The sequence below is a fragment of the Chrysemys picta genome, chromosome 12 (assembly GCF_011386835.1).
Source record: "Chrysemys picta bellii isolate R12L10 chromosome 12, ASM1138683v2, whole genome shotgun sequence".
Lineage (NCBI taxonomy): Eukaryota > Metazoa > Chordata > Testudines > Emydidae > Chrysemys > Chrysemys picta.
The window spans coordinates 16,707,591-16,731,526 of record NC_088802.1 but is presented as its reverse complement, the minus strand read 5'-3'; the positions used below and the strand labels follow the sequence as shown (position 1 = coordinate 16,731,526).

At 52.2% G+C, this 23,936-nt stretch overlaps 1 protein-coding gene across 2 annotated transcripts; it reads left to right on the top strand.

The window, feature by feature from the left end:
• Window positions 1-255: 255 nt before the first annotated feature.
• Window positions 256-22,262, top strand: LOC101940190 (E3 ubiquitin-protein ligase TRIM39-like). Of its 2 annotated transcripts, XM_065565001.1 has the most exons (8): window positions 256-888; window positions 2,493-2,588; window positions 3,213-3,443; window positions 3,948-3,970; window positions 4,070-4,173; window positions 9,021-9,041; window positions 9,145-9,171; window positions 20,112-22,262. In XM_065565001.1, exons 1-8 carry the CDS (start codon window positions 472-474, stop codon window positions 20,669-20,671), a joined length of 1,479 nt encoding a protein of 492 aa, XP_065421073.1. In that variant the 5' UTR covers window positions 256-471; the 3' UTR covers window positions 20,672-22,262. The 2 variants fall into 2 exon arrangements, with proteins under 2 accessions (XP_065421073.1, XP_065421074.1); XM_065565002.1 differs by lacking the exons at window positions 9,021-9,041; window positions 9,145-9,171.
• The last annotated feature ends 1,674 nt before the right edge of the window (window positions 22,263-23,936 follow it).

Genomic DNA, 23,936 nt, shown 5'->3' with positions numbered 1-23,936 from the left:
TTTGAATCTGTCTATTGTCACAAAAGAATTAGTCTGACAAAAATATTGTCTGATTTCCCCCCAATTTCCCACAATTGTGAACAATAATATTGATATAAACATTCTTACAAATATTAATCTTACCAGTCAAAATTACATAATAAATCAAATGAATTCTGCCAAGCCTAAATATCACTCTTTAGACACGCAGTTCTGTCAGCTCATCAGGACAAGGGGAAGCTGATGTCCGTGTGAATCCCCAGTGACCCCCCACACCAGCAGAGGGGGCTGATTGCAGGATCGGAGCCTTATTGGGACATTTCTCACCAAAGCCTCCAGGGCTGGAACATTAGGGGTGATCTGGCTCCAGCTCAGCAAACAGCCTGGGTCAGTTCCAGGAAGGGAAACACCCAATTGCTGCTGCTGCAGGCGGGACATATTTCTGAGCTCAGAAAAGTGAGACTAACCCTGTTACACTGTCCAGAGGGAGCCATGGCCACAGACAACCCCGTGGAAAGTCTCCGGGAGGAAGCTACATGCCCCATCTGTCTGGAGTATTTTAAGGACCCGGTGATTATAGACTGTGGGCACAATTTCTGGCGAGCCTGCAGCACCCAGTGCTGGGAGGGATCCGATACAGCCGTCTCCTGCCCTCAGTGCAGAGAAACTGTGCAACAGGGAAACCTGAGGCCGAACAGGCAGCTGGCAAATGTTGTGGAAATAGTCAAACGGTTGAGTTTACAGGCAGCAAAGGGAGCAGGAGAGGAGAGGGTGTGTGGGGAACACCAGGAGACTCTGAAACTGTTCTGTGAAGAGGATCAAACTTCTGTCTGTTTGGTTTGCCATCTGTCCCGGGCTCACAGAGATCACAGGGTGGTTCCCATAGAGGAGGCTGCCCAGGAGTACAAGGTAGGGAATTGCTGGCAAGTTTAATGGGTAATAACTTTGGATTTTAATTACAGGCTGATTTCACTGAAAGTTGCCTGTCACAGGTGTGATGCATCATTCAGCTCTGTAAAGCTTTCATTGTATGGGAGATGCTATAACAAAATTAATGATCTGGCAGTGTGGCGACAGAATCAGAATATCAAGTCGTAAAAGATATCTGCTGTGGGAAACTTTTCTCTGAGATTCTGAATGTTTTTCAAACTCAGCGTCCACTGCTGAAATAAGGGGACTTTTTACACAATGGCCGATGTTAACAATCAGTGAGGTTTAAATCACAAGAGCTGCAGGCCAGTCCATGTGAGTGTATTACTTTTGAGACTGGAGAACTGATCATTTAAATATCAACACTGTTAATTATTTTGTTCCCTTGTGAGACCAGAGAGGGAGAATTACAGCTCGGCACCATTTATTGCCAGTGACACCTCCTTCCGGTGCCACGAGCGGGTGAGGTTTGGGAGATGCCACCTCTTATTCTCCCCCCCAGTAAAGGAGGACCAGGCCCAGAGCGCCCAGCAGAATCCAGATGTATATTCTAGCCCCATCAGGGGACTCTGGCCCCAGGAGCCCCTTGGAGCCAATCAGCAACTCCATCCTGTTTTGAACATTGCACCATCTACTGTGAACAGATCATGGTGTCTCCTTTTGGTGACTCCAATGGGTGGAGCTTATTTTGTGGGTGGAGCTTCAAAGAATCCAGCCACCTTTGCCCTTCCCCCAGTCTGATTCCTGTTCATTTATGAAGCTGTTTTCCTGGTTGCAAAGGCTGCTTTTCTGCCTCCTGTCTCTCACTAGCCCCTGCTGGCTCCTCCTTCACTGCCTCCCTGCAGCAGCACCTCAGGGGTGTCACCGAACAGCTCCCCAGGAGCTCTCAGCAGCAGCCTGGGCCCTTGGGCAGAGGGGAGGAGAGAACTCGAGGGCTCAGAGAAAAGAGTGAAATGGGAAAATTTCTGGAAGGGGCTCTGGGGGGCTGCCATGAATGTGGGGTTGATGGGGCAGGAGCACATTGCTGTGCAGTGTGAAGGAATCACACGCTGTCAAAGGGGAAGAGAGCCCTGGGTTATCACAGCTCTGGAGCAGTTATAATTATTATGGGTGGCACATTCCCCCAGACCGAGTGTGTTCCCTGTTCCTCACTTACCTCCAGCCACATCACAGCTTCACCCTGTACAGTTCATGGGACTGCGCTGGCTCAGGTGCTCAACTGCTGCCTGAGGGAGGCCACATGGGAGCCTGGACAGACGAGAGCACAGGGGGGTCTTGTTCCTGGCCTGGGTCTGGGCACAGGGCAGCGAGGTGCTGTCCCAACCTCTTCACTCTCACTGGCAGGAGGGATCGTTCAGAACCTTCCCAGCTGTTTCCCCTCTGGCCTGTGCTCGGTGATGGGAAACTTTAGCTCAAACACAGGCTCTGAGAAGCCCTGAGTGTCTGCAGGAAGCAGAGCCCCTGCTCTGCTTCTCAATTCCAGGGTATTTACTGCTGGTGTATGAAATGCCAATATGGACAGTGCTGTCCACCCATCGGACAGGCAGACTAATGGCTGTTTATCGCACACGATGCCCCTGCAGGAGAAACTCCAGGGATCCCTGGGCCCTCTGAGGAAGGAGCTGGAAGAGGCCCTGGCTCTGACGTCTAAAGAGGAGAAGAAAACCACAGAGTGGCAGGTGGGTGTCCAGGTTTATTCTTCCCTGGGCCCTTCCCCCTGCAGCTCCCAGGAATGACGGGGCCATAAAGCTCCAGGATGAGGTTATGAACCTACTCTGGTTGTTTGCTCCGTTGCACAGGCTTGGCGCCGGCCATGGGCAGCGCATGCCTCCGGCATTCGGGAAGGTTGGGCATGAGTTCCAGAACCTCCCCGGTGCTTGGATCATTGCCCTGCCCACTGCTCCACCCCCATTTCTCCTGCTCTCACCAAGGCCCCGCCCATGCTCCCCTCCTGCTCTGCCCCATGCCCTGCTCCTGCTCATCCCCAGAGGCTCCCCGCTCACTGTTGCAGCTTCCCCACCCCCTCCCCCAAGGCTCCCTCCCTCACCTGCCGCTTGCTCCTTTCTGCCCCTTCCTGCCTTACTGCATCTTTCCAAAGCACCCTAGACAACCCCGCTATTGAACTGGCCATATTAACTCTGAACTAAAACACACCCTTTATGCTACGTTTCCCAAATAAGTAACTATCCTTACAAACCTGATACTGATCTAATATCCCCTGCTTCACGGACAGAGGCCCAGTCTGTGTAACTCAACATCTGGCTCACGTTTTCTCTGTGCATTTCCTATTTTTCTATCTCCAGAGGAAAGTGAAGAATAAGAGAGAGATGATTGCAGGTGAATTTAATAAACTGCACACGCTGCTGAGAGAGGAGGAGCAGCTTCTTCTGCAGAGCTTGGAGGAGGAGGAGAGGGAGACTCTGCAGAGACTACAGGAAAAGATCACCAAACTTTCCCAGCAAAGCTCCTCTCTGCAGCAGCTGATCACAGAGATTGAGGAGAAGTGTCAGCAACCAGTTGTCGAGCTGCTAAAGGTGAGATGGCATCAAAATTCTCCACCCATCCAGAATTATACCTCAGATCCCTGGGTCTGGATCCCAACAATGAGAGTAAATGTGTCTGTGGTTACAGACAAACAGAACATCTGGCTAAGGGCTCCATCAGTTCCAATATATTGCAGTTCATGTCCAAGGGGAATTCTCCTGGAGACCCAGTGAGGCCAAGGGAGATTAAATGGATGACACTGAGCTAAACCCATCCCTGCTCTGACCCCAGAACATTGGACCCAACCCAGGCGATAAACACAGATACTGATGGGCTGGGTCCCAAGAAGGGAGAAACCTTCAGCTAAATCCCTGTCTCACTTACATACATGAAACAAGTGTTAATGCAAAACGGTGGATGAGATTTTACCACAAAACAGTGAAGCCTGGGAGGGTTGATCTATTTTCTAGATGAAAGTTTGATGCCCAGAGCGAGACTCCCTCAGTTTTATGCACATTGTGTTAATACAGAACATTGATTCTTTTTCCTTTCAGGATGTGAAAAGCACATTGAGCAGGTGTGTTTCCCATTTTCATTGCTCTTATATTCCTGGTGGTGGTTCTGGGATGATGTGTGTACAGAGCAGCTGAGTGATGATGGGACGTTTTCTTCATAGGAGTGAAAATGTGAAACTCCAGGAACAAGAAGCTGTCTCTACTGACCTGAAGAACGTGTATAAAATTTCCCTTGACATGAATGAAGTGTTGAAGAGATTCATAGGTGAGTGGAAGCTATTGGGATATTCAGCTGTATTGTGCCTGGGACCCCGGGACACGCATGCACCCAGCTGACAGGCTTGGAGCTGTGTGGTAGCTGGAGGCTGATGTGCTGAGTGCTGGGCAGTTTGCCTGCTACTTACAGCCACCTGCTGGTACTTGTCCAGGTATTTGACCAGGCCCCATCACTCTGACATCCTGACCCCTCCGTTGCTGAGTTAATGGGTGTCCCTGACCCAGGTGCTGTGAGGCCTGGACTGGGCCCATTGTGCTGGGAGCTGCACAGACTGGTAACGGATAACATGTCTGTGCCTCTCTCCAGGGACATGTGAGGGCTGCATGGTGTGGCCATCGCTCAGCACTGCCCCAGCCCCCATTAGCCAAGGTTGGCTGAACTTTCTGAGCTGGAGGAGGGGCTGGTCTGGCTGCTTCAATGTGACCTGGGCCTTGTGTTACTGGGTAACAAGCTGAATCCTACGGGCCCCTCGTCTGCTCTGAGTGCAGCCCAGTGGGAGTTTGGGTGAGTGGTTTGCTGCTCAGTGAGTGAGACTTACTCATGAGAATGTGACCCTGTCAGTGTTTGAGCATTGTTACCAGCTTTGCCCGTTACTTTGGGGTACACTCATTTATTAGGGTTACTCTTCTGGGGGCAGGGGGTTCTGTACTTCTATCAATGTGCTGCTTGTGTCACTTCTGTTCTCATACAGAGCTCTACTTCTCCCTTCTACAAGTCCCCTCCCAATGGAGCTATCGTGCAGGACCTAGGTTCCCCAGGCCTCAGTTCTTCCAGCCCCAGAATCAGATGAACACACAGACATACGCATTACCAGAGCATGTCTGAGAGGACCGGGTTAATCAGCACTCCCAAGCTGACCCCTTATATGTCCCTGGACTCAGCAGGCTGGGTCGAGCAGCATTTCCAAGCTGTCACCCTCATATGCCATGGGCACCGCATGGAATAGAGTAACCCTGAGCAGGCTGGGTTGAGCAGCACTTTCAATCTGCCACACTCATATGTCCCAGGTTCAGCACGTCCCTACCCCCACTTTCACGTTACAGTCGTTCTGGTAGTAACCCACTTGATGAGCAAACCCCACAGGATCTTTGGGCGGTGCAGGGATCTTTTAGCTTAGGTGCGAGGAACGTGCTACAGAGCAAATCAGGAAACCAAAAAACATCCATGGGGGGAGTGGGAGGGGGAGGGGGAAGGGGGAGAGAGAGAGAAGCAACCAGCTTAATCATGAAAGTTATTTATTTCCAGGTAATAACCATAGGGGAGCCAAACAAACAGTTATAATATTAAATCTAACTTAAACTTGATTATAAAAGTCAGATTTACAAAACTATAACTGATCACACAAGTCAGGGTCAGACAGCCAGGGGCGGCTCCAGGCACCAGTGCAGCAAGCGCATGCCTGGGATGGAAAGCCGCGGGGCGAGGCCTGCCGGTCACCGTGAGGGTGGCAGTCAGGCAGCCTTTGGTGGCATGCCTGCGGGAGGTCTGCCGGTCCCGTGGCTTCAGCGGCAATTTGGCAGCGGGCACTCCGAAGGCGCGGGACCGGCAGATCACCCGCAGAAATGCCACCGAATCCACGGGACCAGCGGACCACCCTCAGGCGTGCCGAAGGCCGCCTGACTGCCGTGCTTGGAGCGGCAGAAAACAGAGAGCCGCCCCTGCAGAAGGCTATACCTAGAGAGTGTGTGTTCTCACCACTCCGTGACAGTTGAATCGATCGGGGGGTCCCAGGAGATGGTGGTAGCTGAGGGTCTGGAGTGCTGGAGACAGGCAGAGCCCCCAGCACGATCAGTCAGGAGAAGATGAAGTCCCAGTGGAACTGATGCAGATTTTGGATCAGGCATCAGAACACTCACTTGAGTATGGATAGGGGTTTTTTGTAGGGAAACAATAATGGTTTGGGGAAGAGAACACTAGATTTGTTTATGGGTAAACTGATGGCTCAAGGGAGTATACTAAAGGTGTTTTGTTCAGGCTAGACAATGGGAGTTGGCTATGTGCAGTGTTCCTTCAAGGGAGCTCACAATGCAATTAGGGAGCTTCACTATTTTGGATACCAATAAAGGAATTATTACTAGAATTGATCTGATAACCACTGAGCTGGGTGTGTGCACGCATAGGTTCACTAACATCTGGAGCAGAGATCCCCCATGATGCATTGCTTCCCTGCTTTTCTGGTCCCAGAGTTCCCTGTGGTTCTTGCCTTGGAATCTCTGTTTTCCAGTCTGTATGCTAATGGAGATGCCTCCTTGTCCCATCTTTGATGCAAATGAGGCTAGGGGAGTTTCCTTAATCCTGTCACCCTTATCCCAGAGATTTAGGTATGTCCCCAATGACTTTTCATTGCTTTTTGTAAGTCTTTCTTCTGATCGGTTTTGTTTCAAGCAGAGACTGGGGGATGGGGGGAGGTCTTTTGTCAGTCAGACAGGCTGGATACTGCACCCTGGTTCCCTAAGAACACAGAGCTGCTAGGTAACAATTGGAAAACCAAAATCTACTATAATCCATTTTTCCATGTTTCTGGTTTTCACCAAAATCAACAGGGTTCTGCACGGGAGTGGGATCAGCATAGGGTGACCAGATGTCCCAATTTTATAGGGACAGTCCCGATTTTGGGGGCTTTTTCTTATATAGGCACCTATTACCCCCCACCACCTGTCCTGATTTTTCACACTTATTATCTGGTCACCCTAGATCAGCGGTGGGGGAGGAGTTTGGAAGGACTGGGGACAAGTGACCTGGCTAGGGCGATGGCTGGATGGGGATGAGAGGCACCCTGACCCTAAACCCTAATCCTAACCCTGAGGTCACTGCCTCACCCTGTATCCTGAGATTTTAGTGCATATCAGGCTTTTATCGTTTTCCATTTTTCACCAAAATCCAGAAGTTTCTGCCCACTGATGCCTAAAACATACTCTGAAATGGAGTTGATGGAATGTGGTTGTCAAAACTTATCACATTGCAGATAGACAGATGGACAGACGGACAGATAGAAAGGCCATTGAGTTAGGTGTGGGGCCTCACTTCCCTCAGCCAAAAATAATAGTTGATTTTCATAAAAACTTTAACCTCAAAGTAGTTGTTTTATTTGGGGATAATTATCTAAACAGGCCTTTAGTGTATGTTCACTAGGGCCCCAGTTCAGCAGGGTCGTTAAGCACATGTTGCACTTTAAGCCCACGAGTCAGTACATCCCTATTCAGTGTATGCTTAAGTGTTTCACTGAATCGGGCTCTAAAACAGAAGCAGTAGCTGGTTCACAAGGAGCAAGAAACTCCCTAGTGGCTGATGACAGACTAACCTGCCCCCAGGGAAAGTTTCCTCCTGACCCCCATGAGTTAGAAATTGGCTTGTGCCCTGAAGCAGGAGGGGGTTTCTCTGCCCTCTAGAATGCTTGCATTTTTTGAGAACTGTGATAAGTCTGGAGATTCACATTCCCATATCACTGCCTGGGCCTTTTTGATTTCTTTGTCCATTTGGGTTTTTTTCTTTGCTTGTCTGTTTTTGTTTTAGCCCTACCCAGTATAAATTTGTATGTTCTCATTGTCAATCTAAATATCTTTTGTTTTACTCCTGCTAAACTCATGGTCTCAATGCTATCTTGTGACAAGTTGTTCCACAGACTAATTATGAATCCTATAAAACAGTATTTCATAGAATCATCCAATCATAGGACTGGAAGGGACCTTGAGAGGTCATTTCCTCTTACAGTTTGAAATTTGCTGCTTTTCAGTTTTCCAGGACAATAATTTACACCTCACCCCATGATGACTTAGTTTCCTTAATAACCTTTTGTGAGGAACTTTGTTAAAGGCTCTTTGAAAGTCCACATCAGTTATGCCAATGGGTTCTTCTTTGTACACGATTTTACTGACCTACTTAAAGCAATTTAATAGATTAGTGGGACACAGGTTTCCTTTCCAGCTCTGCTAGTCAGACCTTATCCTATCATTCTCATAGAGCTGGTTTAGAATTCTCTTTTAGTTTCAACTAGTTTAGCAGGCACTGACGTAAGGCTCACTGGGCTGTAATTCTCAGGATTACTCCTACCAAAATTTTAAAGTTGGCTACAACATTCCCAACCCTCCGATTCTCCAGAAGTGTAGCTGATTTTAATGAGCGATGCATATTATTGTTAGCAGTTCAGCCATATCATGTGATGTCATTTGAGAGCTCCTGGGATTTGCCATCTGGCAGGGATCTCTTGGTGGCTGCTGGCTCTTTAGTTTGTCAGTTTGTTCCAATAACTCCTCTTCACTCCTCGATCCCTGGTCTTTATTTCCTGAACAGAGCAGCTCCAGGGCAGGTCTCTCCCCAGCAACCTTTCTGGTGGAAACTGATGCAAAGAAACCAGTCAGTCTCTCAGCATTGTCCTTGCCCTCCCCAATTGCTCCCTTTCCCTGCTACTGATCCAGGGGACCCATCGATTCTCTCACGGGCTTCCTGATTCTGCTGGACTGAAATAATTCCCTGGTATATGTTTTATATCTCTGGCTGTTCACTCTTCTAATTCCATTTAGCCTCCTAATTCCCATCATGCACTTCACCCGATGTACTGCATGCTCCTTTCTGCAGGCTTCACAGGGTTAATATTTTCCATTTGCAGAGGGATCCCTGTTTGGCTCTAACAACCTCCTGCACCTGGCCAGGTGGGGTTACTGTATTTCTCCCCTTCCTGCTTCCTTTGTTGCTCAGGGGTGCAGGTGTCTGGCTGCTGATGTAGCTTCCAGGCTGAGTCTAAGGATTGTAACTTCCCTGCTTTAAGGTCTTTTTGACTCACTTCTCTTCTGCAAGATAATGTGATATTGACTCATTTCTCTTTATTTTATTTTCAGACAAACTCCAGGCTGAGCTCAGTAAGTTCCATTCCCCCCTGTATCACCCTGTGTGACATTGTCTCCTGCTCAGCGTGTCGGTGTTGAGGGGCGTTCTCACTCCTCTGTCTGTGTTTGGTTGCAGGGTGGAGATGCGCCCAGCTCTACGCAGGTACTGTACATACCACTGATGTTTTATCCATAGTGAGGCCCCACCCCACCAGCTCTCTGCTCCTTTCCCTGCACAGAGCATTTTCCTATCAGATTCAATAGGCTGGAAACAGCAATATCACTGGGGTGGATGGAAAGGGGCAGACAAAACCCAGGTTTATTGCAGAGCAGGGACCTGCCCCCTTTCGGGAAAGGGCTGATTAGTGATGAAATGCTGCCCCCTGGTGTCACCTTTCCCAGGTGGTACCTGGGCTCTGCAGGATGGACATTCTTATCTGGCCATAATTGAACTGAACTGCCAAGCTCTCTTCCCAGCAGCAGGATCAGATCAGGCTTTAGCCCACAATTTCCTTCTAGTGTAACAGGCCCAGACAGGAGCTGTTCAGTGTCCCCGTGGAATTGGGGTGAGGAAGGCCCTGACCCCACTGCAAGAGCAGACACGTTTTTATAACCAGCTTGTGACACTCCCTTGACCCAGTTACAACAAACTGTGCCCAGCCCACGCGGCAGCTTTTCTGCCTCACAGCCGTAGCTGAGCTGTGTCTGTGTGTTTGTACCCAGCATCCAGCCCAACCATGTGTGCACTGGTGCATGCTGGGAGAGTCTGGGCAGCTCCAGCAGGGATCAGAGAGCCCAGGGGCCATGCACATGCATTGCAGCACTACTGGCCAAGGGGTCCATGCACTCCGGGGTATCCTACCTCACAGAGCAGTTTCACAAACACCACTGGGGTCCTGTTAGGGTCACCACCTCTGAGGTGCAAAAAAAAAACAGGAAATCTTCCTGTTCCACATACACCACCTGTCTCCTCACCCCAGGCACTGTCTCCCCATCCCACCCCCGGGTACTGTGTCCCATCCCACCCCTGGGAGAGGGCACCAGCCCCCATGGGCTCCTGTTCCTGGGGCTGTGCCAGGCACAAACCTCACCAAGCAGGACATGGTGCCAGATCTACTCCCCTCCCACCCCCTGGTAGTGACCCCCCACAGCCGGTACTTGTGCGGTGTATATGGGCCCTACTGGTCCCGAGCTCCCCATCTCACTTGGGGCTAATAATGTCCTGGCAGATTCACGATTTCCCAGGACAGCGACCTGAACAAAGGGATGATCCTGGGAAATCTGGACAGGTGGCACCCCAGGTCCTGTCCACACAGCACAGTAACACCCAGCTGAGCTGGGTACAGGCAGCCAGACACATGCCAACCCAGGCCCCTGGCAGGGACGCTGAGCTGCCAGGGTCACTAAGAGTGTTAACTCTGCCACGTGCCACACACCACACTTAGACCCCCCAGGGCCCTCGGCCCAGCCCCTGAACAGCTGTAACCTAGACTCATGGCAATGCAGGGCTGGAAGGGACCTCGAGAGGTCACCTAATCCAGCCCCCTGTGCTGGGGCAGGGCCTAAACCATCCCTGGCAGGGGTTTGTCCTGTTCTTACAAACCCCAGTGACGGGGATCCCACAGCCTCCCTAGGAGCCTGGTCCAGAGCTTCACTGCCCTGAGAGTTAGAAGGTGTTTCCTCAGCTCCAGCCTCAGTTTCCCTTGCTGTAGATTGTGCCCATTGCTCCTTGGGCAGGCCCTCACCCTGCCCGCTGGAGGTACGGGGGGTGTCACCAAGTGTGAGCATCGCTGGTATCACACTGCGGGGGGGAAGAGGAACCAGCTGGCTCAAGGGGACAGTGATGGGAGTTGGGGCCTTTCACTCCCCAGTCACTGACCTCAGCCCAGGCTCGGAGTCTGGTTCCCAGCGCACAGGAGCTCACATCATAACTCTCGTTAACAGCACCCTTACCAGCCACCTCCACAGGGAGGGCAAGGCCTGAAGGAGTCGCAGGGACGGTTCCTCCCCAGGGAGAGGCTCCAGCAGGTGTCAGGGCTGAGCCATGTTGGCAGGACAGTGTGGGGCTCCCATGGCCACTGTGATGTCCTCGTACCCTCGATACACAGAGCTCCAGCAGGAGGGGTGTAAAACCCCACTCGTACCCCCAGCACTGAACTCACTGACACTGCCCCAAAGGGTTGTGGGGGTGAATAAAGGGCACTGGAAGAGGGAGGCCAGGGGGGCATGGCCCCATCACTTTTACTAATAGGAGGGCTAGGCCTCCCACTTTTTACCGGCTGTAAGGGCAAGCAATGGGGGAGGAGGGGGAGAGAGGAGCGACCAGGGGGTCAGGGTCTTGGTGGAGAAGAGGCAGTGTGAAGGCCGGGGCTCGGGGAGAAGGGACGATGTGAGGATGGGGGTTCGGGGAGAAGGGGCGGTGCAGGGGCAGGAGCTTGGGGAGAAGGGCTGGCACGACTGGGTGACCCCTCTACTTTTAGGGAGCTTCCATCACTCCTGGGGAGAGGACCATCCTGGATCCTGATCCACGGGCACATCGGTGTAGTTGCAGGGTGCACAGAGCTTTCTGGGTGGAGACACTTTCACTCTCACCCAGGAACCTGTGCTGGGAGGCCCCACTGCCCAGGCGGCCGAGGCTCTCACTCCCCTACCCTGGGGGTGAAGAGAGAGGCCCTGGGGCTGCTGTTCCCCATCCCAGGAACAGGGTGAAGGGGACGTGGACACAGACAATGTCCCTGCGTGCGCTGTGAGGGGCAGATCTGGCTCCACCCTGGGCTTCAGAGCCTGAGCTCCAGCCAGAACCTGAACGTCTACGCGGCTATTTTTAATTCCAAAGAGGGAGCCCCGTAAGCCTGAATCTGTCCACCCCATTCTGAGACTCACATCTGCAGGCTGTGTAGAAGGACCCAAAGTGTCTCCATAAGAACATAAGAGCATAAGAACATAAGAAAGGCCATACCGGGTCAGACCAAAGGTCCATCTAGCCCAGTATCCTGTCTACTGACAGTGGCCAATGCCAGGTGCCCCAGAGGGAGTGAACCCAACAGGCAATGATCAAGTGATCTCTCCCCTGCCATCCATCTCCATCCTCTGACAGACAGAGGCTAGGGACACCATTCCTTACCCGTCCTGGCTAATAGCCACTAATGGACTTAACCACCATGAATTTATCCAGTTCTCTCTTAAACTCTGTCATAGTCCTAGCCTTCACAACCTTCTCAGGCAAGGAGTTCCACAAGTTGACTGTGCGCTGCGTGAAGAAGAACTTCCTTTTATTGGTTTTAAACCTGCTGCCTATTAATTTCATTTGATGACCCCTAGTTCTTGTATTATGGGAATAAGTAAATAACTTTTCCTTATCCACTTTCTCCACATCACTCATGATTTTATATACCTCTATCATATCCCCCCTTAGTCTCCTCTTTTCCAAGCTGAAGAGTCCTAGCCTCTTTAATCTCTCCTCATATGGGACCCGTTCCAAACCCTTAATCATTTTAGTTGCCCTTTTCTGAACCTTTTCTAGTGCCAGTATATCTTTTTTGAGATGAGGAGAACACATCTGTACGCAGTATTCGAGATGAGGGCGTACTTTTGATTTATATAAGGGCAATAATATATTCTCAGTCTTATTCTCTATCCCCTTATTAATGATTCCTAACATCCTGTTTGCTTTTTTGACCGCCTCTGCACACTGCGTGGACATCTTCAGAGAACTATCCACGATGACTCCAAGATCTTTTTCCTGACTTGTTGTAGCTAAATTAGCCCCCATCATATTGAATGTATAGTTGGGGTTATTTTTTCCGATGTGCATTACTTTACATTTATCCACATTAAATTTCATTTGCCATTTTGTTGCCCAATCACTTAGTTTTGTGAGATCTTTTTGAAGTTCTTCACAGTCTCCTTTGGACTTAACTATCTTTAGCAGTTTAGTATCATCTGCAAACTTTGCCACTTCACTGTTTACCCCTTTCTCCAGATCATTTATGAATAAGTTGAATAGGATCGGTCCGAGGACTGACCCTTGGGGAACACCACTAGTTACCCCTCTCCATTCTGAGAATTTACCATTTATTCCTACCCTTTGTTCCCTGTCTTTTAACCAGTTCTCAATCCATGAAAGGACCTTCCCTTTTATCCCGTGGCAGCTTAATTTACGTAAGAGCCTTTGGTGAGGGACCTTGTCAAAGGCTTTCTGGAAATCTAAGTACACTATGTCCACTGGATCCCCCTTGTCCACATGTTTGTTGACCCCTACAAAGAATTCTAATAGATTAGTAAGACACGATTTCCTTTTACAGAAACCATGTTGACTATTGCTCAACAGTTTATGTTTTTCTATGTGTTGGACAATTTTATTCTTAACTATTGTTTCGACTAACATCTCCAGAGTCTGGGTGTGAAAGTTCCCAGCGTGTCTGACCCAGGGCTGGTTAATGAGAGCGAGGGGGGTGGGTGGCGCAGGTGTTAAATGGAGACACTTGAGCCCCTGGGGCTCTGAGATGGTCTCTTTAACCATTATCCACCATGGGACAATCGCTCTGGGCAGAGAGTTCAGGCTGGAGCCGAGTCTCCATTTTCAGCCTGATTTGTGGGGGTGAGATCAGGGGCCCAGGGGGAATTTGTCTGCAAAGGGCAAATTAAACAGCAGCTCTGGAGTGTTTCATAGCTGATGTCCTAAGCCTGGCCTGCCTGTAACTGTGCGTTTCTGGGGGTGTTGACAGTCACTCACTTCAAGTCACTGGGATTCGGGCTCCTAAATTGCTCAGACAGGTTTGCAGTGGAGCTGGGTGAAATGTTTTGGACAAATAGTTTATTTGCTGCAAAATTATATTTCGAGTCAACAGAAACTATTCGCGTTTGCTGTCAAGTTTCAATGAACAGAAAAAGGTGCTGCTTCTTCCCTGCTAGCCTTTAGCCCAGTGGCTGGGCCCTCACCTGGGAACCCCAGGTTCAATCTCCCCGGGTGATGTCATGAGGGCTCAAACCGCTGGGCTCCAGGTGTCTGATGACATCCCCAGTGTCTAAACACTGCCATGGGCACTGGGCCAGAGCGTGGGAGTGAGAATGACGCTGCAGCCCAGTGGGTCGACCCACCCCTGGGAGCCCAGAGTCCAACTCCCCTGCTCCAGTGGCCCTGTGATTATTGATCCATAACCCCAGTGAAGGGAAGGGTTACGGCCCCTGGCACACAGTGTCTCACGCCATGTCTGCCAGGGTTTCCTTGCACCGATGTAGCTGCACTGGTGCAAACCCCTAGTACAGACGTGCTGTGTGGGTGTGAACTGGGACTGGTCCCCGGTGCAGCTTCTCCCAGCTGGAGGGGTCAGTAAGTGGGGAAATGCCCCCTTCTCTCTCCACTGCCCTGGCCTCATTAGAAACAGCCCATTAGTGCGCATTTATACCCCCTCAGAATCTTCCACTGTACTGCCCCCCCAGTGAGCGCAATCCAGACAACTGCCCCGTGGGGGTGGGGCTGGGCCGGGCGAGGGGAGGGGCTGGCTGTGGTGTTTCCCTGGAAGGTGGGGCCCGCCAGCATGGAGAGTCCCAGCAGCTCCCCCTGGGGCAGGGCTGCACCCCCAGTGTGTGTGGGAACAGCACCGACCTGCTCTGAGTGAGAAACCAACCACACGTGACACCAAAGCAAGAGAGATTCCCTGGGGCCTACCCCTTCCTCACCCCTCTCTGGTTCCTGCCCCTCCCTTACCTGGACCCTGGGTCTATTCTGACCCCTCACCCACATCCCTCCCTTTTTTCTCCCCTGATTTCTGCTCTCCTGGGCCCCTGCCCCTCTGCCCCCACTTTGCCTCCCTGGCACATGCCCCTGCCCTCCACCCACCTCTGCCCCGCTGGAACTCACCCCTTCCTTCTCCCCCTGCCCTCCTGGCACCTGTCCCCTCCCCCAAACATCCTCTTCACCCTGAAGCCCACCCATCACTTCACACTCCTGCTATGTCCTGGTATCCACTTTTCCCCTTTCCCTTATCTGCTGCCATGTCTCCCACCCATCCCCTCACCCCCATCTGTCCCCTGATGGCCACCCCACCCCCGTCACCATCCTTTGCTGTCCTGGCTTCCGCCCTTCTTACTCCCTTCAGCCCTCCTAGCACCTGTCCCTCTCCCCACCCTCTCTGACCCCTGGCACCCACCCCTTCCCTCACCCCCCGTGCCCACCCCTCCTCTAGCCCCACTCTGACCCCCTGGCACCTGCCTCTCCCGAATCCCTTCTCCTAACACCTCGCTCTACCCACCTGCCCTGCCTCTCACCCCTCTCTGCCCCCTGATACTTGTTCCTCCCCTCCTCTGCCCTCCCTGTGAGCCCTTCTGCTCAACCTCCTTAATCCCACTGGCACCTGCCAAGTGTGAGCATCGCTGTTATTGCACTGAATGGCTGGCGGCGCTGGGCTGGCTCAGGGGGGCAGTGAGGGCAGCTGGGCAGGGCCGGCTCCAGGCACCCGCGTAGCAAGCTCTTCGGCGGTAATTCGGTGGCGGGTCCCTCACTCCCTCTCGGGGGGAAGGACCTGCCACTGAATTGCCGCCGAAGAAGCGGCGACGGTAGAGTCGCGGCGGAAGTGCCGCAGACCACGACCGTGGCTTTTTTTTTGGCTGCTTGGGGCGGCAAAAACCCTGGAACTGGCCCTGCAGCTGGGGCCTTTCACTCCCCAGTCACTGATCTCAGCCCAGGGTGAGAGTCCGGTTCCCAGCGGACAGGAGCTCACAGCGTAACTCACATTAACGGCAGCCTCACCGGCCACCTTCGCAGGGAGGCCAAGGCCTGAATGGGCCTCAGGGACGGTTCCTCCCCAGGGAGAGGATCCAGCAGGTGTCAGGGCTGAGCCATGTTGGCAAGACAGTGCGGGGTTCACACGACCTCTGTGACGTCCTCATACCCTCGATACATAGAGCTCCAGCAGCCGGGGTGTAAAGCCCCTCGTACCCCCAGCACTGAACTCACTGACACTGCTCCAAGCCCCCTCTCCTCCTGGGGTTGGGGGCTGAGTAAGGGGCACTGGAAGAGTGGGGCCAGAGGCCATGGCCAATCACTTTTACCAATGGGAGGGCTATTCCCTCCCACTTTTTACCAGCTGTAAAGGTGAGCGACGACAGGGGAGGGGGCTGAGAGCAGCAACCAGGGGATCAGGGTGTTAGGGGGAAGAGGTGGTGTGAAGGCAGAGGTTCGGGGAGAAGGGGCGGTGCAGGGGCAGAAGCTCAGGGAGAAGGGCTGGCATGAGTGGGTGACCCCTCTGCTTTTAGAGAGGTTCCATCACTCCTGGGGAGAGGACCATCCTGGATCCTGATCCACGGGCACATCTATGTATTTGCCGGGTGCACAGAGCTCTCTGGGTGGAGACACCTTCGTGCACACCCAGGAACCTGTGCTGGGAGGCCCCAATCAGGGCCGGCTCCAGGCACCAGCTTCTCAAGCAGGTGCTTGGGGTGGCCTCTCAGGAGAGGGGCGGCAGGTCCACGTATTCAGCAGCAATTCGGCGGACGGTCCCTCACTCCGCCTAGGATTGCCGCCACAGATCGCGATCGCGGCTTTTTTAGATCGCAATCGCGACTTTTTTTGTTCGTTTTCTTTTTTTTGTTTTGGCTGCTTGGGGCGGACAAAAGCCTGGAGCCCGCCCTGGCCCCAATGCCCAGGAGGCTGAGGGCTCTCACTTCCCTGCCCTGGGGGTGAAGGGAGGGGCCCTGGGGCTGCTGTTCCCCATCCCAGGAAGGGGGTGAAGGGGATGTGGACACAGACAATGTCCCTGCTTGCACTGTGTCCACTCTGTTCCAAGATTCGCTTCTGCAGGCTGTGTTGATGAACCCAAAGGGTCTCCAGAGTCTGGGTGTGAAAGTTCCCAGCGTGTCTGACCCAGGGCTGGTTAATGAGAGCGAGGGGGGCGGCTGGCAAAGTCGTTAGATGGAGACACCTGAGCTCCTGGGGCTCTGAGACGGTCTCTGTGACCACTAGCCGCTCTGGGAGACGTCCAGGTGCAGCTGCAGAGGGTCTGTGCCACTCACAGCATCCATAAGACAAATCACTCTGGGCAGAGAGTTCAGGCTGGAGCCGAGTCTCCATTTTCAGCCTGATTTGTGGGGGTGAGATCAGGGGCCCAGGGGGAATTTGTCTGCAAAGGGCAAATTAAACAGCAGCTCTGGAGTGTTTCATAGCTGATGTCCTAAGCCTGGCCTGCCTGTAACTGTGCGTTTCTGGGGGTGTTGACAGTCACTCACTGCAAGTCACTGGGATTCGGGCTCCTAAATTGCTCAGACAGGTTTGCAGTGGAGCTGGGTGAAATGTTTTGGACAAATAGTTTATTTGCTGCAAAATTATATTTCGGGTCAACAGAAACTATTCGCGAATCTATGTTGAGTTTGCTGTTGAGTTTCAATTAAGAGAAAAAGGTGCCGCTGCTTCCCCTCTAGCCTTTAGCCCAGCGGCTGGGCTCTCAGCTGGGAGCCCCAGGTTCAATCCCCCCATGTAATGCCATGAGGGCTCAAAGCGCTGGGATCCGAGTGACATCCCCCTGTGGCTAAACACTGCCATGGGCACTGGGCCAGAGCGTGGGAGTGAGAACGACGCTGCAGCCCAGTGGGTCGGGCCCCCACCTGGGAGCCCAGAGTCCTGCTCCCCTGCTCCAGTGACCCTGTAATTATTGATCTATAACCCCAGTGATGGGAGGGGTTACGGCCCCGGGCACAGCAGTGGCTCAGGCCATGTCTGCTGGGGTTTCCTTGCACCGATGTAGCTGCACTGGTGCAAACCCCTAGTGCAGACGCGCTGTGCGGGTGTTAACTGGGACTGGCACCTGGTGCAGCTTCTCCCAGGTGGAGGGGTCAGGAAGTGGGGAAATGCCCCCTCCCATCCCCTCTGCCCTGGCTTCATTAGCAACAGCCCATTAGTGCGCATTTATACCCCCCCCGAATCTTCCACTGTAATGCCCCCCAAGTGAGCCCAACCCAGAGGACTGCCCCGTGGGGGTGGGGCTTGCCCCGGTGAGGGGAGGGGCTGGCTGTGGGGTTTTCCTGGCTGGAAGGTGGTGCACTTGGGGCCCGCCAGCATGGAGAGTCCCAGCTGCTCTCCCTGGGGCAGGGCTGCACCCCCAGTGTGTGTGGGAACAGCACCGACCTGCTCTGAGCCAGAAACCAACCACACATGACCCAAAAGCCACAGAGATTCCCTGGGGCCTGCCCCTCCCTTACCCTTCCCTCATCCCTGTGACGGACCCTGCATCTATTCTGACCCCTCACCAACATCCCTCCCTCTCTTCTCACTCCCTTTCTGCTCCCCTGGGCCCCTGCCTCTCTACTCCCACTTTGCCTCCTTGGCACGTGCCCCTGCCCTCCACCCATCTCTGCCCCGCTGGAACTCGCCCCTCCCTTCTCCCCCTGCCCTACTGGCACCTTCCCCTCTCCCCCAAACATCCTCTGCATCCTGGAGCCCACCCATCACTTCACACCCCTGCTATGTCCTGGCATCCACCTCTCTCCTTTCCCTCCTCTGTGCCATGTCTCCCACCCCTCCCCTCACCCACATCTGCTTCCCTGGTGCCTACCACTGCCATCACCCCCCTACCCTCTGATGGCCACCCCACCCCTCATCCTCCTCTGGTGTCCTGGCTTTCGCCCTTCTTACTCCCCTCAGCCCTCCTGACACCTGCCCCTCTCCCCACCCTCTCTGACCCCTGGCACCCACCCCTTCCCTCACCCCCCTGTGCCCACCCCTCCTCTAGCCCCACTCTGACCCCCTGGCACCTGCCTCTCCCCAATTCCCTCTCCTAACACCTCCCTCTACTCACCTGCCCTGCCTCTCTCCTCTCCCTTCTCTGCCATCTGGTGCTTCTCCCTCCCTGTGTCTGCCCTTCTGCTCAACCCCCTCAATCCCTCAGCACCTGCCCTTCCCCTTACCCCCGCACCCTTCTGCTGCCTACCCCTTTCTTCCCTCCCCCTGCCCCCCAACACCTGACACTCCCCTTGTCCCTTTCCTTCCTGTTGCCCACCCCCTCACCAGCCTTTGCCCCACTGACCCCGCTCTCCTCTCGCCCCTCTGCCACCATCACCCATGCCACCTTCTCTTTATTTCTCACCCCTGCCTCTCTCCTCGCCCTCTGGCTCTGTGACACCTGCACCCCTCACCACCCCTCCAGTCCCCTGGTGCCAGCTCCTCCTCTGCCCCAAGTCCCAGCTCTACCCTTGCCGCATCTGCTTCCCTGGTGCCTGCTGTTTCCTTTGCCGCCCCTGCCTGTCTGGTGCAAGTCCCTCCCTCACCCCCCTTTGGGACCCCTGGTCTCAGCCCTTCCCCTCACCTCAGCACTGCCCCACCCCTCACCTCTCCTTCTCCTAACCTCTGGGTCCCACCCCTCCCTTCATCTTCCCTCTGCCCCCCTGCTGCCCACATTTCCCTTCACACCCCTCTGCCCCCCTAGGTCCTGCCCTTCTGCACACCCCTCTCTCTGCCCCCCTTCTGCTCACCTGCTCCTTCAACCCCCATTCTGCCCCTTTGGCACCAGTGCCTGCCCATTTGCTCCCCCCATATTTCCACCTGCCCCACTCCTCCTCATCTCACCCCCTGGAATCCCACCCTCCCCTTGATTTCCCCTGCCCCATTGGAGCTTCCCCATTCCCTCAAACCCCCTGTGCCCCCGAGTGCCTGCCCCTTCCCTTGCTTCCCTGTGCCCCCTGGGGTCCGTCCTCTTCTTCTGCCCTCGTGCCCACCCCTCCCCTCACTCCCTGCAGCCCCCTGGAATCTGACCCTCCATTCACCTCCCTCTGTCCTGCTGGTGCCAACCCCTTTCCATGTCCCCCCCATTGCCCTTGTGCCCGCCCCTCCCCTATGTTCCTCCCTCCACCCCCTCTGCTCCTGTCACATCCCCCTCCCATTTCCTCTCCAGGCATCAGCCTGCCCCCTCCCTCGCCTCCAGTGACAGCTTCTCACCCTCCCCCCCGCCCTTTCCCCCCATTGTCTCCTCACAGTTAGAGGGGCCCTGACTCCCCTCAGCCAACAAACCCCCCTCCCCCCCCACAGCGATTAACGGGGGTGCAGGTTAATTTCCCTTTGATCCCAGTGACCAGCCCCTGCCCCCGGCTCTGACTCTGTGACTCTCTCCCCAGTGGATGTGACTCTGGATCCAGACACGGCAAATCCCAAACTCGTCCTGTCTGAGGATCGGAAAAGTGTGAGAGACGGAGACAAACGCCAGGATCTGCCCAACAACCCTGAGAGATTTGATACATACCCTGAAGTTCTGGGCACTGAGGGGTTCGCGGGCGGGAGGCGTTACTGGGAGGTGGAGGTGGGAGACAACCCTGACTGGGCTCTGGGGGTTTGTAGGGAATCTGTGAGCAGGAAGGGGAAGGTCACATACACACCTGGGAATGGATACTGGGTCGTGTGGCTGAGGGATGGGAAATACGAGGCCATCACCTCCCCCAGGACTCCTCTCCCCGCGAGCGTCAGGCCCAGCCAGGTGGGGATTTTCCTGGACTATGAGGCGGGCGAGGTCTCGTTTTACAATGTGACTGACAGGTCCCATCTCTTCACTTTCACTGGCACCTTCTCCGGGACGCTCCGCCCTTATTTCCGTCCTGGTCTCAACGCTGGGGGTGAAAACGCGGCTCCCCTGATAATCTGCCCGGTCCCAGCTCAGGCCGGAGGGAATCTCTGTCCCTGACAGTGACCCCGCGGCACAGACTGTCCCCTCCCAGCCCTGCTGCTCTTCCCGCTCCCCTGTGGTGGGGGCCAGTAACTGCAGCAACTGGACTTTTTGTGCTGACCGGACGCTGCCAGTTTCCCTGTTCAACTGGAGCTTCCAGTCGAAAAACAGACACCTGTGAACCCCCAGCCCTCACCTTTCCCCATTCCCATCCCCAGGGGTAGCAGATGGGGGTGGATGGGGTCATTTACCCTTGTCAGAATTTTCTACCCCTGTGAAATCTCAATATAAAATATGAAAGAAAAAATATCATTTTAATATAGAAATTATTATTGTACCAAGGTGTAAATGCAAGAATATTTTAATTTACATTTCAACAGTATTTCAAAAACAAGCCTATAGATCTATTTGTAGAAATGGAATTATTTACATTAATTTTTATTTTTCCCTCAAATCTATAGTGAAGTTTAACATCTCTAAATAATGTCATTTGCATTTCAACTGTGGAATTTCAAGAAATCCAAAATGTTTATCTTAACAAAATAAACCATTAAATTGTCAGACTGGGTTGTTCAGTTACAATGTACCTGTGTCATAAACATCACAACTACACACATGTGCAGCTGCTCTCTGTTCTCTCTCCCTCTCTCTTTATTGTCTTGTCTGGTTCTCTCTGGAAAGCAGGGCACATATGCTCACCTCCTGCACTACACCTTTGAAAATTAATAGTTGAAAAAATGATAGAATTAATTAAGCAATATATTTAAGTTAACTCACACAAGATTATATAATATTCTTTGAACTCCTGTCAGCATTAATTCATGTGATTTTTAACTTTCTAGCTACATATAATTGGTAATCAAGATATGACCCTTCCTTTCTTTTACTCACATCAATTAACAAAACAGGGTCCCCAACCTCAAATGCTCTCTTCCTATTGATAGAAATCTCTTCTACAATCTCCATTTTTTAGTTTATTTTTCTTTAGAAATATTATTTGCAGGCAATGTACTGTCACTGTGCACTATTGATTTCAATATACTGCCGGGCTCCTCATATTCTTGGTTATAAGGACACAACAAATGTACTTTGGTAAAGAAATCGAGAAGCGGTTGTATTCCTTTACTCAATCATCACAAATTAACTTAATTGTATTAAAGACGCTGGCACTTAATGACACACAACATGAAATTTTGTGAAGCTTTTTGGCAAACTTTTCTTCTAGGCCATAAATCAGTTGAAAGGGTGATATTTTTGTTGTCGTGTGAGGTTTAGAGTACAAAGAAAATAAAATTGCTCCAGGAAATTCATCACAATTCCTCTGGGTTCTGTCCACCACTTTCTGCAATGCTCTGTAAAAATAGTGACCAACTGGTCTAATTCCTTGAAATCAGTGATTGAGCCTAATGTCTTGAAGAGCGAGCTGAGCAGAGTCTGAGGGGAGGCACATCACATGGCATTGCTAGGACTACTTTTTGTTTTAAACGTGATGTCTTATGAACATTTTCAATATAATAATTCAGTTTTGAAGATTTATTCACAATATGCCATCCTTGGCAGAGTGCCCTAAATTTACTTTGATTATTTGAAAATAAATACCCTAAAATTATCTTTTGATAGATTCATTTGTGCTTTTTATCCAGTCTGCTAGTGTCTAGGTGGAATGGGCTCCTGAAGCGATGTGTTCTTCCTAGTTTTTAACACAGGGAAATTTTAATCTAAAATAGATCATTTGTCCCTAAAATTTCCTTCAGAAATATCTGCGTTCCTTTCCCTCTTTCTCACTGAATTATGTGTAATTACTGTGCTTTCTTATCCAATCTTATTGTGTTATTACATGGGAAAATATGTTGGCAAATAGGTTAATATACAACATGGTTTTTACTGTCTGACAAGACATAAAAATGTGTTGTCACTCACAATTTACAGCATGAAGTGTCATGAAGAGATTTCAGGCAATGTTCATTTTTAAATTTCTAACTATGAATGGGTTCCCCCATCAGTTCCTGCAACCCCTGGCTGGCAGACCTCTCTGTGAATGAAGTCTGCCAGGGAACTTCCACCGTGTCTCTTTATTACTTTTTATGGTGCCTCACAACATAGCAGTAGTTACGAGGAGCCCCCTTCCTGCTCCCTGGTTCAGACGTTTATACTGCTGCTTTCTTCTCAGCATTGAGCTAGTGACCAAATCAGGCTCTCTACAGGTGCCAGTGATCCCCTCTGCCCTTCCAAACCCAAACTACTCAGTCCCTCCTCCTCTAACTGCACCCGGTGCCCTGGGTGTTCTCAGTGACCAGGGTGCTGCTTTCAAAGGGCTCAGTTTGTAGCTGCTAACAGCCCCCGTCACACAGCCATGATTGTGTAATTGACCATAGAGTGAAAATAACACCCAATGTAAACTGTTACCTCATTATTCAATTCAGAGCCTAGATCTGCCAGTGTCTGCTCAGGACAGCCATGTTGATATATAATTTTATATGTCGTCTTCTCCACCTCATGTGCTGTCACAGTTCTAAGTGGAAATTCTTCTACCTATTTTGAAAAATGATCTGTAGCTGTCAGTACATACAGGTATCACTTCTGTGGGACTGGATAGAGCCCAATTCAATCTGCTCCCAGCAATTCCCAGGGATTAACAACCTATGTGCAAGAACACAGGCTAGAGTTAACATTTGGATCTTCCCTATGACATTTTTGTTATAATCCCATATATAGTAAGCAAAGTAAACATTATAATGTGGTTTCTATAATAGTTGATGTCTCCACACAGTCAGAATCTAACTTTTGGTGTTTTTCAGAAGTAAATAAATACAGGCCAAACTTCTGCAACTGAAAACTTGCATAAATACGCTGTGCAGGGGCCATGAGTTATATGGGCCCGTGGTGCCTGTGCTCCAGCAGTACTCAAGGCCCAGGGAGCCCAACTCCACCAATGTTTGAGGCCGGGTCTCTCCCACAGCCCCACCTGCCACCACCATGCAGCTCCCCTGGAGCATCGCTACCTATGCCCTGTGCAGCGTATGGCTGCCCTGCTGCTCCGTGCTGCGCTACCTCACAAGAAAGGGACCTGCGCTGGTGGCAGGCTGAGGTGGCTGCTGCACCTGCAGTGGGAGGAGGGGAGGAGGCGCACATGTTATGGCAGTTCCCCCCTCCGCCCAGCACCCACAGGGAGACAACTCTGACTCCGAGGGGGCTTCCGGGAGTCTGGACCTGAGCAGCTGGGGCTTGGATGAGTGTCAGACTCATGACACCCTGCCCTTCGCCCGCAGTGACCACTCCTGCC